The 14,127-nt window shown below is 36.9% G+C and overlaps 1 protein-coding gene across 2 annotated transcripts in view; it reads right to left on the bottom strand.

The window, feature by feature from the left end:
• erbb4b (erb-b2 receptor tyrosine kinase 4b) overlaps positions 1-14,127 on the bottom strand; it is a 470,418-nt gene that overhangs the window by 94,800 nt on the left and 361,491 nt on the right. For both annotated transcript variants that reach the window (XM_089133085.1, XM_089133086.1), the window contains exons 11-13: positions 8,949-9,039; positions 5,390-5,589; positions 1,793-1,925 (exon numbers count right to left, since the gene is read on the bottom strand). In XM_089133085.1, the coding sequence (XP_088989211.1) occupies positions 1,793-1,925; positions 5,390-5,589; positions 8,949-9,039 (424 nt within the window). The remainder of the gene's footprint in view (positions 1-1,792; positions 1,926-5,389; positions 5,590-8,948; positions 9,040-14,127) is intronic.

Raw genomic sequence — 14,127 nt, 5'->3', positions numbered from 1 at the left:
TTCTAATGCCATGGCAAACCAAATTATTCATTTTTCAGTTGTTTAGGAGTTTATGATGAGATAAAGACACAGGGTACCACGAAATAACACAAATCAAATAAATAAAATGTCACTCTTTATTTCGACAGTTCACTTTAGACATTCTACTAACTATAAGTAACTTAATTTGCAACTACATGTCAACTAACACTCATTAATTAGCAACTACATGTCAACTAACTCTCATTAGATATTAGTAGACTGTAAGGTTAGGATTAGAATAAGTTGAAATGTAGTTGCAAAGTTACTTATAATCAGTGGAGGACCATAAAGTGTTATCAAATATTAAGTAGATACTAAGAGTCTACTAATACTCTAATGACTAGTAGTTGACATGTAGTTGCAAAGTTACTTATAGTTAGCAGAGTGTCTTTCAACTATCCAATTAAAGACTTAGCAATTGTCTACCTATTACTGGCTGCACAAGAAACAAGACAGGACAAGAAAATACACAGATTTACTACACACAATATGTTTTTCTGGAGTGTTCTGGCACACATTACAATTTCATATGCCCTACATATCCACCCACTCTACTTCAATGTGAGACTAGCCAAACACAGTATATGTACAGTATTTGTGTTTTTATTAAATCGATTTATTATTATTATTATTATTATTATTATTTGTTAAATGAAGACCATTTGTCTTGGAAAATATTTTCTAACACCTTAATCTATTTTTCCTACTTTTAAAATTCTTTTAAAAGGGTAGTGCATCCAAATTTGTTTGTTCTTGCCATGCATGTCCTTCCAGACTCATATGACTTTTCTTCACAAAAGTTTATTTTTGTGTGTGTGCCCATACAAAGAAAGTCAATGTGGTCCAGAACAAAACTGAAAATAGTGTAACTAATTAGTAAAAGTTTAATCACTAAGAATTTTTTTTCCAAAAAACCCCCCAAAAAAACAAAAAACATTTTAAGTTTTTCAAGAAGTCTATTTTTTATTTTTTGGATGAACTATCCCTTTAAAGTTGACATTTTATTATTTGTCACATATCCACACTATAAAACATACAGTAGACTAAGTCATATATTATTAAATTGTTAAATCTTTTATTAATATCATTAAACCATCAATTAATTAAAAAAAATGATCTTATAACATTTTTATTGCATGGAAAGGATAAACTAGTGAGTTTGAAAAGTGTGTTTCAAGAGAGTTTCTTTTCTTCAAGTACACAGGGTCAAAAGTGCCCATGGAAACACTCATATGTGTCTGTGTGTCTGTTTATCTACCTTAAATCTTTGTGCCTGTGTGAAAACAAAACCTAGGCTTTACTTAGTTCTTTATTCTGTCATGGTGCTCCACACACTGCCGTATTTGATGTAGACGTCATATGAGGTAGAGCTCACCCAAACACTGTTATTTATTTTCCAGCTCAACCAAGCTTACATTTCATCATTGCAACCTGCTCTCCAAAGCCAGGGGACATGCTGCTCTGCTGTTTTATTATTGTTTGTCTAGAGGATGTAGACATGAATCTTTGTGAAAATCCCTGTAGAACAAATAGCTATTGTTCAACCTTAGGAAGACACATCTTCTACAAGCTAACATTAATAAACTGTGCCACAAAGTGTATGCAAATAATCCAACAACAAAGCTTGAGCAAACCTATGATTCTTGAGATTTGTAGATTTATGTAGTAAAACAAGTCCTGTACAAATATAGTTTTGTGGAGTTTTATATACATATCTATATTACATGTTAATATTTATCAGTAGCATTGAGAGTGGCGTTTAATAACTTACCCTTCGTGCAGGTTGCAGGATTCAACACAGGTGCGTGCCCTGCTAAAGAACCGACAGGACAGGCACTGGTCGGGCCCTGGACCCCAGCATCCAGCATCAGAGCACAGCGGGTCACATACCATACGATCCAAAACTGCAAAAGATATGTTAATCGTTAACACAAGAGCACTCCTGCCAGTAAAGAACTCACTTCCCCATTGTTTCCTATCATCTTTCATCTGTCCTACCACTGAAAGTCTTATTTAAATAAATGATAATAAAACATGTATTATATTATTTTATTACACGGCTCTGTGGAATACTTTATTATAATTGGTCAATCGCGCCATCCAGCAGATAACAACCCTGATAACAACTGGTAAAAACAGATAACACAGGCTCATCCGGGTAATTGAAGTCAGAACTATAATGTGCCACTAAAGACTGGCTGCTAAAAACTTTGACATTATAAGAATAAATTAGATTTTTAAATCTAAAGAACCAACAGGACAGTTATTTTTTTTTTAAAAAAAGTTATTTTAAATTGTAATAATAATAAAATATTACTTTTGTTTTTACTGTATTTTGGATTAAATAAATGCATATATATATATATATATATATATATGTATGGCAATAGACAACGCATTCTCATCCTAGGGTGTCATCTAACTGACACTTTTGACCATGCGTCTAAATCCGACGCACATGGCAACATTTAGTGTCAGTTAGATGACGCGGATAGGGTTAGGGTTAGACCACTAGGAGGTGCGTCTCATATTGACGCTAAAGGGTGCCATGTGCGTCAGATGTTGACGAATGATCAGTTAGAAGCGTCAGTTACAGTAGATGACGCCTTGGGATGAGAACGGGCTGCAATAGATGATACACAGATATATTTTTAGAATAAAAATGCTGAATTTTACATTTGCCAAAATTATAATGTAGTGCTAATTGTGCAAGTGACTTCTCTAGTTGACGTTTTCTAATAAAATGTCACCTGTTTCCAGAGGTTACAATGAAAAACTAATTTCTGTCCATATCGGCATGTCAATCTATTGCACATTCTCCAAATGATGCTGTCAATCCACCCCAAGGAAACGTTCAGTTGATAGATGGAACTTGGAAGAGATCCTTTGTCAAACCCTGACTGAACACAATGCACACGCCATCTGTGAAAAGTGTTACTCGTCCGGTCATGGATGCATTAGGCTTGTACGAAGCTGGCTGTATAGGAACTGCCGCATTTTAATTTGAAATGAGGACAGAATGGTCCGGGCGCCCACCCACCGAGGCACTGGATTTTGCAGCAGCTGGGAGAGTGTTTTAAAATACTGCTGACACCACTTCAGCAAGTCTCACAGACGTCCTCCTCAACAGACAAACTTCTGAAACTAATGATGAGAATAATATCACTGAAGTGTTACAGTATATCGGGGTCAAAAGATTCGAAACCACAGTTAAAATATGGATGTTAACTAATGTGTATTAAAGGGGTGATGAACTGAGAAATCAAATTTTCCTTGAGCTTTTCTAAGAGGTCATCATATTATAAAAAATATCCTGTAAGTTTCAGAACTGAAAACGTCCTTGTTAGTCCAGTAAAAGCTTTTATTGATACCAGGCTCAGCAAACGATTCGTTTTTCAAAGTGGGGAACTATGACGTTAAAGAGGATAAAATCCCACCCCCACAGAACAAGATCAACACCTACTTCAACACGGCTGGTTTAGCCCCGCCCACCGATTTTCGCATTACACGCATAGCTAAATAACATAGATGCCTACCTCGTGATGACAAACCGGATCGTTCTACCGAGCAATGCAAAATATTGTGCAGTTGCTGGTTGTGGAAGAAAACAGTCGCTGCATAAGCTTCCTCTCGATTCCAATAGGACTGCATGGTTAAACTTTATTTTTAATGACGTTCCAGCTGATGAGGTAAAACTTTGTCCGTCTGTTCGCTTCATTTCACTGAGGATTGCTTTGTAAACAAGACTGGATTTGCAGACCGATTAAGAGTAAAGAACGGTGCTGTGCCGTCTACATTGGATCTCAGGAATTGTGCAACACACGGACTCTGGGTCGAACATGTATGGGCGAATCATTCCGGTTGCCATTTTACAACATTGGACGTTTTCAAAACAATTTCCCCCAAGTGCATCGACGGGTGAGTCGAAACTCATTATAATATGCAACGGTTATCCACTCAGTGCGAGACGCCCATAAAAACCAAGCGTTTTTCAGCTAGACTCAAAACTAGGGTACAAAATAGCCTATTACTTATTCATTTTGATGTTTTTGAATGCGAAAACCAAGCGAATGTCATAAGTGGACCTCAGACAACAATATAATAACATTTAAAAAGCCAGTTCATGACCCCTTTAAAAATGAGCAAACATATCATATTTATTACATAATATATTATGTAAGAGTTTTTCTTTTTTCTTCTAATTTTCAATTTGAAAATAATGCAAACCTCCAAAATGTATATATATATATGTTCAAGTTCAGGTTCTAGGTCAAGGACCAACTTGATGCTTAACGCAGGTATCCAACAGCACGAGGAACGGCAGAGAGAAGCCTTTTCAGCTCTACATTTGTGGCAGATGGATCAAAAAGATGCCAACTTCAAAGTTTTAACCTGGTTGAAAACACTCAATTTGGGTTGAGTTGACGTCAAAAGCAGTGCTAGGTTGGTTTCCAGGGAGATGTGTAAGAGCCAGGGGGATCGCGAAGCCCAACAAAAGGCTACGGTTGCCGCGAGACATTAATGATTGCTGTTGCATCACAACATCCTGTGCAATGGAAAAGAAGGGCAAAAACAGCTTTTTAGCTGTTTTTCATAAACATCACTCAGCAGCAAGAAAAGAGAGAATTCTTAAAGACAGAGGTGAAAGTAAATTCCCTTTGGTGATTACAGCTTCTCCTAGAAAGAAAATAAATAAATAATCTGAAATGTCATAAATTGTTGCAGGGTCTTCCCTGCAATTAATTCCCTGTGATTGTTCATGAAGCAACTTAACATTTGCAGAGAATGGATAATTCTAAAAAAAAAAAAACAGAGGCATTTGGGGTCTTTTCTCACAGTAACATCTTCAAGTCTTCCACACACACACACACACAAAAACAACAACCTCAAAGAACTCTATGTTGGATCTAAGGGTGATTTTAAAGGGTAAAAAGGGAGCACATAGTAGGGGGTTTGCATCAGTACTCGTATTTCACAGCAGAGTGAGACTCTGATCGTCTGACATCTCCTGACCCCCTCCATCTGCGGAGGAACCCGGGTCCTCATGGCCCCTGCTAGGCTCGGTGAGGTGCAGTGACCCGGCCAGAACGACAGGTATGAGGGAGCCGCACCAGCACCTTCCAAAGTGACCGAATTTACTGCCTCAAAGTCAGCGAGCTCAGCGTGAGGCGTCGTGATCTCTGGCTGTGGTTCGGGTGAACCAGAACAACCAGCAGTTGGAAGCCTGAGAACCATCCTAGCCTTAAGATTTTTGCTGCTGATTGTTGGGTAGATGTTGTGAAGAACTGTTTATGATGTCTAAAATCTGGCAATTCTAGGATATGACTAATTTATCCTAAAAATGAATGAAAAAAACAGATGGACTCACTGCACTCCTTGGGGTCGCGGTTGTTGCGGATCAGGGACTTCTGGGCGTTAGTGCGGAAGAGTCGTGTCCAGTTGACCGTGTTGTAATAGCAGAGTTGACTGTTGTTGGTGACGTACACGTTTCCAGCACTGATCTCATTAAGTGACTGCAGCTGAAGTGATGAAATCCACTGCTGCTTCAGCACCAGAAGAGAGATGCCACTAAACACATGAGAAAGCACAAGGGGACAAAAGGTTACTGTTGACACTCTATCTATCTATCTATCTATCTATCTATCTATCTATCTATCTATCTATCTATCTATCTATCTATCTATCTATCTATCTATCTATCTATCTATCTATCTATCTATCTATCTATCTATCTATCTATCTATCTATCTATCTACTCATCAAAAGGATTATTAGGAACACCATACTAATACTGTGTTTGACCTCCTTTCACCTTCAGAACTGCCTTAATTCTACGTGGCATTGATTGAACAAGGTGCTGAAAGCATCCTTTAGAAATGTTGGCCCATATTGATAGGATAGCATCTTGCAGTTGATGGAGATTTGTGGGATGTACATCCAGGACATGAAGCTCCCGTTCCACCACATCCCAAAGATGCTCTATTGGGTTGAGATCTGGTGACTGTGGGGGCCATTTTAGTACCGTGAACTCATTGTCATGTTCAAGAAACCAATTTGAAATGATTTGAGCTTTGTGACATGGTGCATTATCCTGCTGGAAGGAGCCATCAGAGGATGGGTACATGGTGGCCATAAAGGGATGGACATGGTTGTGGCATTTAAACGATGCCCAATTGGCACTATAAGGGGCCTAAAGTTTGACAAGAAAACACCCCCCACACCATTACACCACCACCACCACCAGCCTGCACAGTGGTAACAAGGCATGATGGATCCATGTTTGCATTCAGTTTACGTCAAATTACATCTGACCACCTTACATCTACCATCTGAATGTCTCAACGGAAATCGAGGCAATATTTTTCCAGTCTTCAACTGTCCAATTTTAGTGAGCTCTTGAAAATTGTAGCCTTTTTTCCCTATTTGTAGTGGAGATAAGTGGTACCCGGTGGGGTCTTATGCAGTTGTAGCCCATCCAGGTTGTACATCTTGTGGCTTCACAATGCTTTTCTGCGTACCTCGGTTGTCAAAGTTGCTCTTCTATCAGCTTGAATCAGTCTCTGACCTCTAGCATCAAAAAGGCATTTCCGCCCACAGGACTGCCTCATACTGGATGTTTTCCCCTTTTCACACCATTCTTTGTAAACCCTAGAAATGGTTTTGCGTGAAAATCCCAGTAACTGAGCAGATTGTGAAATACTCAGACTGGCCCGTCTGGCACCAACAACCATGCCACGCTCGAAATTACTTAAATTACCTTTCTTTCCCATTCTGATATTCAGTTTGGAGTTCAAGAGATTGTCTTGACCAGGACCACACCCCTAAATGCATTTAAGCAACTGTAATGTGATTGGTTGATTGGATAATTGAATTAATGAGAAATTGAACAGGTGTTCCTAATAATCCTGTAGGTGAGTATATATTAATAAAATTAATTTTCACTGTTTTGAAGGAACACATTAAATTGACAGCAACAATTTTAAACAATCAAAAACAACTAAGATGACCAGACTTTCTTTAGCCTGGAGACTTTTGATCAGATCAGAATGAGTAAGAATGAAACAAAAGAATGAGATCTGACTCAAAAAACTGAAATGATGGCTTCATGAACAAAGGGCACGAGTGATTTGTCAGTGTGAGAGATGCTTTTGCCTTTCTAAAGCAAGTGTTTAGCTTGCGTCCCCACCTAGCATCGCAGAGGATCTCCCACTTCACATGAGATGAGATGGGTTAATGCTGAGACGTAATCACAACAGTGTTTTTAATCACGGGCAGGCGTGCTGGAGAGCACATCAAAGGGCCTTTGAGAGTCAGAACGTGCAGGTGCACTTAGACACTGACATCGCTCTCATCTCGCCGAGACATCTCCTCTGTTATTCCTCTTTCTCTCTACTTTTTCCTCTGTGTTTCAGGCAAAAAGCCAGTGTCAGACACAGAGCACATCATGTGACAAACGGTAATTGCTACAGTGGTAGAGCTTTCAACAAATGACCCGCGAATGTTAAAACTGTGCTCTTGCTCTCTTTCTGCCTCTCCAGACTCTTTAACTCTAAGCAAATGGGTGTTGCACTGTGTGAATAGAGCTTTTCATTTGTACTCTTTAAACTCTTGGCAAGAAAGACTCGGCCTCTTTAGAAAACACGAAAGAGGGGATTCACTAAGAGTGAATTACGCATTTGCACATGCTGTCTGCGTTGTTTTAGTCCAATTCACTAAAACGACTAAATGATGTAAACCAGGAGATAATGGAAAAGTAGTCACACAATTAGTGCTGAATGCAATTTCAACAGCTATAAATCTATTAGGCTTACAGGCTAGTTATTCATCAAATGATAATATTGCAGATTATCATGAGATGAGTAAATGCCACGATTAATAGAAACTATAAAGAAATATCTCTTTTAAATAAACATTCATTAAGCACCTCTTTAACATGGACGATAAAGGCACAGCACATCACAAAGGCTTTGCATTTTGTGAGTGGAAAACAACTCTGTAGCGAATTATAATGAATGATTTTGCAAGTAATTACATGCTGTATTCCAATTATTTTTAAGGTAAGATTAGAGAACCACTGCAAAGTTATTTAATTGACTTTCATGGTTTGCTTTATATAATACAAACATTTAGTTTTTATTAGGGCTGTCAAACGATTAATCGCGATTAATCGCATCCAAAATACAAGTTTGTGTTTACATAATATATGTGGGTGCACTGTGTATAAATGTTTTATAAATATAAATACTAGGGCTGTCAAATGATTAATCGATTAATCGCATCCAAAATAAAAGTTTGTGTTTGCATAATATATGTGGGTGCACTGTGTATAATTATATATATATATATATATATATATATATATATATATATACTGTATATATATATATATATATATATATATATATATATATATATATATATATAAATACACACACATGCTTGTATATATTTAAGAAATATTTTCATGTATATACTGTATATAGATTTAAATATAATTAAAATTATATATAAATATAAATATTTTATATATAAATAATATTTTTTTTCTTAAATATACATGCATGTGTGTATATATATATATATATATATATATTATGCACAGTGCACCCACATATATTATGTAAACACAAACTTTTATTTTGGATGCGATTAATCGCGATTGATCGTTTGACAGCCCTAGTTTTTATACCATTTACAGTATAAATAATCAATAAAAAATGAATAATCATTTGGAATTCAGGTTTTTTTTTTTTCAAAGTTCACTGCTCAAAATATAATTCTTTTGTTTTGATAAGGCTACCTCTGCGTTATTTTTGACGTTGTAATACCAAATGCCTGATTTGGAAAAATGAGTTTCACAGGTGCACTTGTGGAGGTAGGTGGACTTTTTCTAGAGATGGCAACAAAGAGTAAGCCCTGCATCTTACCTGTAGAGAGACCTGCCTCCGATGGTTGCCAGATTGGAGAAGACACTCAAATCAGTCATGTTTTCTGGCCAGGACTGAATGTTTAAAAAACCTGGAAAACACAAGATGACACATTCAATGAGCCAAATGATCAGCCAACATAGTAGACATAAGTGGTGCCACCTAGAGAAATGCATTACTTTCATTGCAGCATGAAAAAAAAAAAAAACCTCTTAGAAGCTTATTAAAGTCATTAATGAGTGATCAGTAATGGGTGATCAGTGCATACAGTCAATGTGTTCTTTGAAAAACATGACCACCATATAATGCCTGACTATATTCTCATACCCTGCATCTATTTCCATTTATTTAATGCAGATTGAAGAGCTGATAGCTATAGATCAAGGAGGAATTTTAATAATGGATTCAAAAATGAATAATTTATTGAAGGGAAAACAATCCTGTGCATATGCCAGGAATAGACAAACGGGCCATGAGGAGAGAAAAAAAAAAACTTTCTTTCTTATTCTTATTCAAGGACAGGAAGAACATAAATTACTCCAATTGTTTTAACAATGCAAAGCTTGGATGGTGCATATTTCAAGTAATAACTGATATTTGATAGCCTTCAAACTAATTCATTACTTTGAGAGGGACATGTTTGAGCAATAGCGGTCTTGTGTAGACTAATATAAATATTATTTCTGCTGAGAGTTTATATCTCTAGGCCACAACTTGTGGTTATCATCCCAGGCCTGCTTTGTTGTGCTTCGTTACAATTTCGGATTCAAACATTCGAATTCCACACTCATTAGCATGTCTACCGGAAGAGACTAGTAAATATTAATGCAGCCATTTGATTAAGACATTTGCCTCCAGTGATGGTTTACTGGAGGAGAGAGAAACGCCATCAATAAATCATAAATCATCTAAATTTGACATTAGTTTGAGCTCTGCTGACATTGTTGCCAGACTGTTTATTATTAATGCAAAATGTGCCTGAAATTTCATGATTTTCACTCTTAGAAATCGATCATTTCTGAGCTGAAATTGGGTTAAACGCTTCAGCGTTTGCATTTTCTGCAGCCTGGGTTATTTGGTCTAATGTTGTGGAGGCAGATTAGAGGAAGTGCCTCAGTGAGGTGTCGTTAGCATGGTGTCTGCTGACACTAATTGCCTTAATGACAAAACTGTGCGATGGGAAGTCTAAGAGAGTGTGTCTGCAGTGCGTTGAGAGTGGGCCACTTGCCTGTCTGTGTTGTAATCTGTTTATTTTTTTACGTGTGGAGGCGAGACTTCATCATGCTAATAGTGCTAACGAGGTCCCAGAGAACACTTGTCAGCTCCAGACAAACATCAGGAGAGTAATACTGCCCCACAAATGAATTGCACGCAACAATCACAAAGGGAACTGCTGCAAATGAGTCCGAGTAATACATCTGCCGACACCAGCGAGTTTGATCTACGCCAACATTATCATAAGGCTTGATCTCTTTGTGTCTTAACTCAAAATTCATGCTTTAAATTTCGGGTGCGCATATATATATATATATATATATATATATATATATATATATATATATATACATACTGTATAGTATTTGTTATAATATCAGTGCATATAGCATATGAAGGACATTTTTTTTAAAGACATGTATGCTTTTATTCAGAAAGGATGCATTAAATTGATCAAAAGTGAAAGTAAAGACATTTGGAAACATGAATTAAGCATGAATTAAGAATGAACAATACTTCTTCAGCATTTGCTAATCTTAGTTAGTATACATTCTTAACTAATTAATGCACTGTGAACTAACATGAACAAACAATGGACAGCTGAATTTTCATTAACTAACACTAACAAATATTAATAAATGCTGTAACAAATGTATTTTGTTCACCATTGTTCACCATTGTTCACAAGTCACCATTGTTAGTTCATGTCATTTTATATACCTTAGCTAACATTAGATAATGAAACTTATTTTAAAGTGCTACCAGACATTTATAACATTACAAAATAATTCTAAATCAAATAAATGCTGTTCGACATTTATACGGTATATATATTTTATATAATTTATATTATATATAAATATGAATATTTTATATATAAATATTTTTTTTCTTAAATATACATGCATGTCTGTATGTATGTATATATATATATATATATATATATATATATATATATATATATGTTAATGCAGAAGCCTCTAAGTGCCATTTGAAATTTTCTGAATGATAATTTTTATCAAGCTTGTATATTTAAGTTCAGTAATTTCACATTGTCATTTAAGTGAAATTACTATATAAAAATATAAATAAAAAATAAAAAAATAAAAAAAATATTAAAAAAAATCCAAAAAAATATATAAAAATAATCATTCTAGAAGAAAATTTCAAACAACACTCTTTTCGTATATATATATATATATATATATATATATTTACATTATTCAAATCTTCATTTAACAAAAATAATGTGGAAAACTATATTTGTACTATGTTTTTTGCTTTTTGCAATAAACAGTCTAAATCTACTTAACACTGGCTGTTTGGCTGAAAAAACTATCTTCAGAGAAAATAAATAAATTTGGAGAAAACTATCAGATATCATCATCAAAAGGCTGCAAATTATTTTTTTTTCTCAGAAAATATTGCTAATTTTTCACAGTTCTATGTCCCCATGCTACCTCAAGCCCTGAGACCAGGCAGAGGTTAAATCAGGTCAGCCTCTTCTGTCCATCTCTCTTGAGAGATGATTCACAGAGGGCTTGCCTTGAGCTGAAGGCAGTGCCGGAAGAACCACAGGCATTTACCCAAATCTTCAAATACTGGTGGAGAAACATATTTGACTGCGTCTGTGAAATTTTCGTTCAATGCAAGTCAGGCTTTGGGGTTTACTGGGAGTCATACTGACCATGCAACTGAAGCTAGATAACCTTCTTCATGTCAAGTGTATAAATGTACACTGAATTCATTCAAATGGAGTAAACGCATTCAATTTAAAAACCCTCTGTAAAGAAATACACATAGCAGGCACCTCTGGATCTGTCAAAGTCTTCAAGCTGGGGGTCACAGAGCAGAAATAACACCTTTCCAGTGAAGACATTCTGTCAGACTGTGGCCACATGCATATAGATGTGACAGCCTGACATGCATGCCTCACTGACTTAGAGAGCCCTCCAGCAAGAGAGTGAGAAAGGTAAAGAGTGTGAGGAAGAGAGAGAGAGAGAGAGAGAGAGAGAGAGAGAGAGAGAGAGAGAGAGAGAGAGAGAGAGAGAGAGAGAGAGAGAGAGACGTGTTTCCAACTGCTTTCATGTTTCTTACGAGTCCTGCTCTCCTTTGGGAAGCTCTCTTCAGTTGGAGAAATCTTCTTCATCATGTATTCATCATAAATAGGGCCTCCCCGCTGAGATACAGAGAAGCGGACACTTGTACAAACACACACACAGTTACACACGTCCCAAACACTCGTCTACAAATCCACAAACACACTGGATCTTCCTCTGTGCTTTGTTCCTTGTGTTTTTGATGGAACTCTTCAATAAAACAGGTGGATAATGAAAATCTGGGCATGTGAATCAGCTATTTTCATTTTACAGGCCCTTCTCTATGAAATAGTAATAATAATAATTCATTACATTTGCATAAGTTAATGCCCGAGTTCTAAAATGTAGGAAGCTGCCTCGCTGTGACACGGCCGCATTAACCATAGGGCTAGGCGGGGCTAAAGCCCCGGGGCCCAAGCAAGGAGGGGGCCCGTGATTGGCTGTGGAGCAGATACTGCAAGCCGTCTGATTACCAAAGCCTTACCACGCAACGTCCCCCACAAATTAGCCCTGTTATTTAGTGGCACTTTCCCTTGTTATATTCCATGCATTATCATGGAATCATTATCATTAATAGAGACGTTCGCAAAGACCCGCCTTTTTTAGTATGTGACGAGCCACGAGCCAGGCGGGTCTCACGAGTCACGCACATCATGTTCTCATGCACTCACGCAGTGAAAAAATACATCGCGGGGCAAAGACTAACGTTACACCGAGTGATTACGAGAGAGAGTTCAGAGCAGCTTACTGATGATATGAAACAAAGTCTCAACTTTCAAATATTGTCATTTAAGTAATTTAAACAACACCGTTTTCAAGTTCATATCCACCGACGTTACTGACAGCTTTGTTGTCGGACAAAGTTGCTTATTTGGCGTTATGATTGGCCAGGCCACCTGTCAATCAAACCCCCGTGCAGCAGCAGGGCAAAATTAAAACGTCAGGTTTTAATTTAATATGACAAATACATTTATTCTATTAACTTGTGAACGACCTGCTGCTGCATTAACCAATAAATACATCAACCAATAAATCGCCTTTACTCTTCACTTCATTCTAGTCTATTCTTAAAACAGTGTCATCATCGACCCCACAAACTTTCGGCAAGTTTGAATATTAACTTGATGGATGTATAATTTTGCTTTTTGTGTTTGATTAAACTCTATATTCGCCTAAAGGACTGGCGATAATATATCGCAACCCGGTATCACGACAAGACGTGAAATAATCACGTTGGTCCACTTTGGAAAACGTGTAGATGTCACGGTTTAACCCCTTCAAACGTGAAACTTACACGTTTGCGTTAACACATTCCAGTGGAGAGATACCCGGATGTTAACCTATTTTAAATGTATAACATTAATTACAAATGCAGCGAACACACTAATGTCTCCTAATCTGTAAGCACTAAGGTGCTAACGGCACTGAAGTTACAGGAGTTTCTTCCCGTTGCTAAGCAACGGTGGGTCGTGTATTTAAAAGGTTATGGTTAACGGTTAACGTGGTTTAACGTCGATGTAATGAGTTGTTTTAGCGAACCTTTTGCTTAAACGAGGAGCTGGGGGACGCCAGAAAAATAGACGTTTAACTCATTTGGCTACTTCATTAAAACGTGACATTTTGGCGTTTTTTTCGGCGTGGATCAAGGCAAATGAATCCTTTTCACCTTGAAAATAATACTTTTTTGCATTTTAATTAATAGAACATTTCTCAGTGATTGTCGATAAAACAAAATTAAATTTTTTCTCAGTTTAATGAAAACCAATAGGTCGTTATGGCAGAGGCGATTGCGTGTAGAATAGGTCAAACGTGTAAGTTTCACGTTAGAGGGGGTTAAACCGTGACATCTACACGTTTTCCAAAGT

Source organism: Pimephales promelas, chromosome 7 (assembly GCF_988280905.1).
Source record: "Pimephales promelas chromosome 7, fPimPro1.hap1.1, whole genome shotgun sequence".
NCBI classification, from domain to species: Eukaryota; Metazoa; Chordata; class Actinopteri; order Cypriniformes; family Leuciscidae; genus Pimephales; species Pimephales promelas.
This window is presented reverse-complemented; position numbering and strand designations above follow the sequence as displayed.